Source organism: Eimeria mitis, genomic scaffold, assembly GCF_000499745.2.
Source record: "Eimeria mitis Houghton genomic scaffold, Emh_scaff314, whole genome shotgun sequence".
Classification (NCBI taxonomy): Eukaryota; Apicomplexa; class Conoidasida; order Eucoccidiorida; family Eimeriidae; genus Eimeria; species Eimeria mitis.
In genome coordinates this window covers 23,448-24,070 of record NW_013571482.1, presented here as the reverse complement: position 1 = coordinate 24,070, position 623 = coordinate 23,448, and the positions used below count along the sequence as shown (strand labels likewise).

General features: G+C 57.0%; 1 protein-coding gene across 1 annotated transcript in view; it reads right to left on the bottom strand.

The window, feature by feature from the left end:
* Positions 1-381: 381 nt before the first annotated feature.
* Positions 382-623, bottom strand: part of EMH_0007570 (uncharacterized protein) — a gene marked incomplete at both ends in the record, with an annotated part of 1,727 nt that continues 1,485 nt past the window's right edge. The window contains 2 exons of the mRNA XM_013498051.1: positions 382-399; positions 491-579. Coding sequence (XP_013353505.1) covers positions 382-399; positions 491-579 — 107 coding nt within the window. The remainder of the gene's footprint in view (positions 400-490; positions 580-623) is intronic.

The following is a 623-nucleotide window of genomic DNA, read 5'->3' as shown; positions in this document are numbered from 1 at the left end:
GCTGCTGCTGCTGCTGCTGCTGCTGCTGCTGCTGCTGCTGTTGCTGCTGCTGCTGCTGTTGCTGCTGCTGGTGCTGCTGCAGGCGTTGTTGCTGTTGTTGCTGCTGTTGGTGCAGCTGTTGCTGCTGAATCATCAGCTGCTCCTGGAGCTGCAGCAGCTGCTGCTGCTGCTGCCGCTGCTGCTGCCGCTGCTGCTGCTGCTGCTGCTGCCACTGCTGCAGCAAAGGAGAAGGGCGATATAAGTGAAAATCATCAGCAGTATGCAGCATGTATGCATTGCTGCTTAATACTCTACGATCCTGCTGCTGCTGCTGCTGCTGCTGCTGCTGCTGCTGCTGCTGCTGCTGCTGCTGCTGCTGCTGCTGGTGTGTCTTCGCCTCCTTCAGAATATTAGGAGCTGCTGAGACGGCAGTATTCCTTGCTGCTGCTGTTGCTGCTGCTGTTGTTGCTGTTGCTGCTGCTGCTGCTTCGGTGGTGCGTTGCTGCCGAACCTTTTGCTGCTGCTGCTGCTGCTGCTGCTGCTGCTGCTGCTGCTGCTGCAGTGCAAATTGCTGCTTGAAGTACTGCTCGGCCCCACAGCCTGCAATATAAGAAACAACAAACCAGACAAACAAACCCGCAATC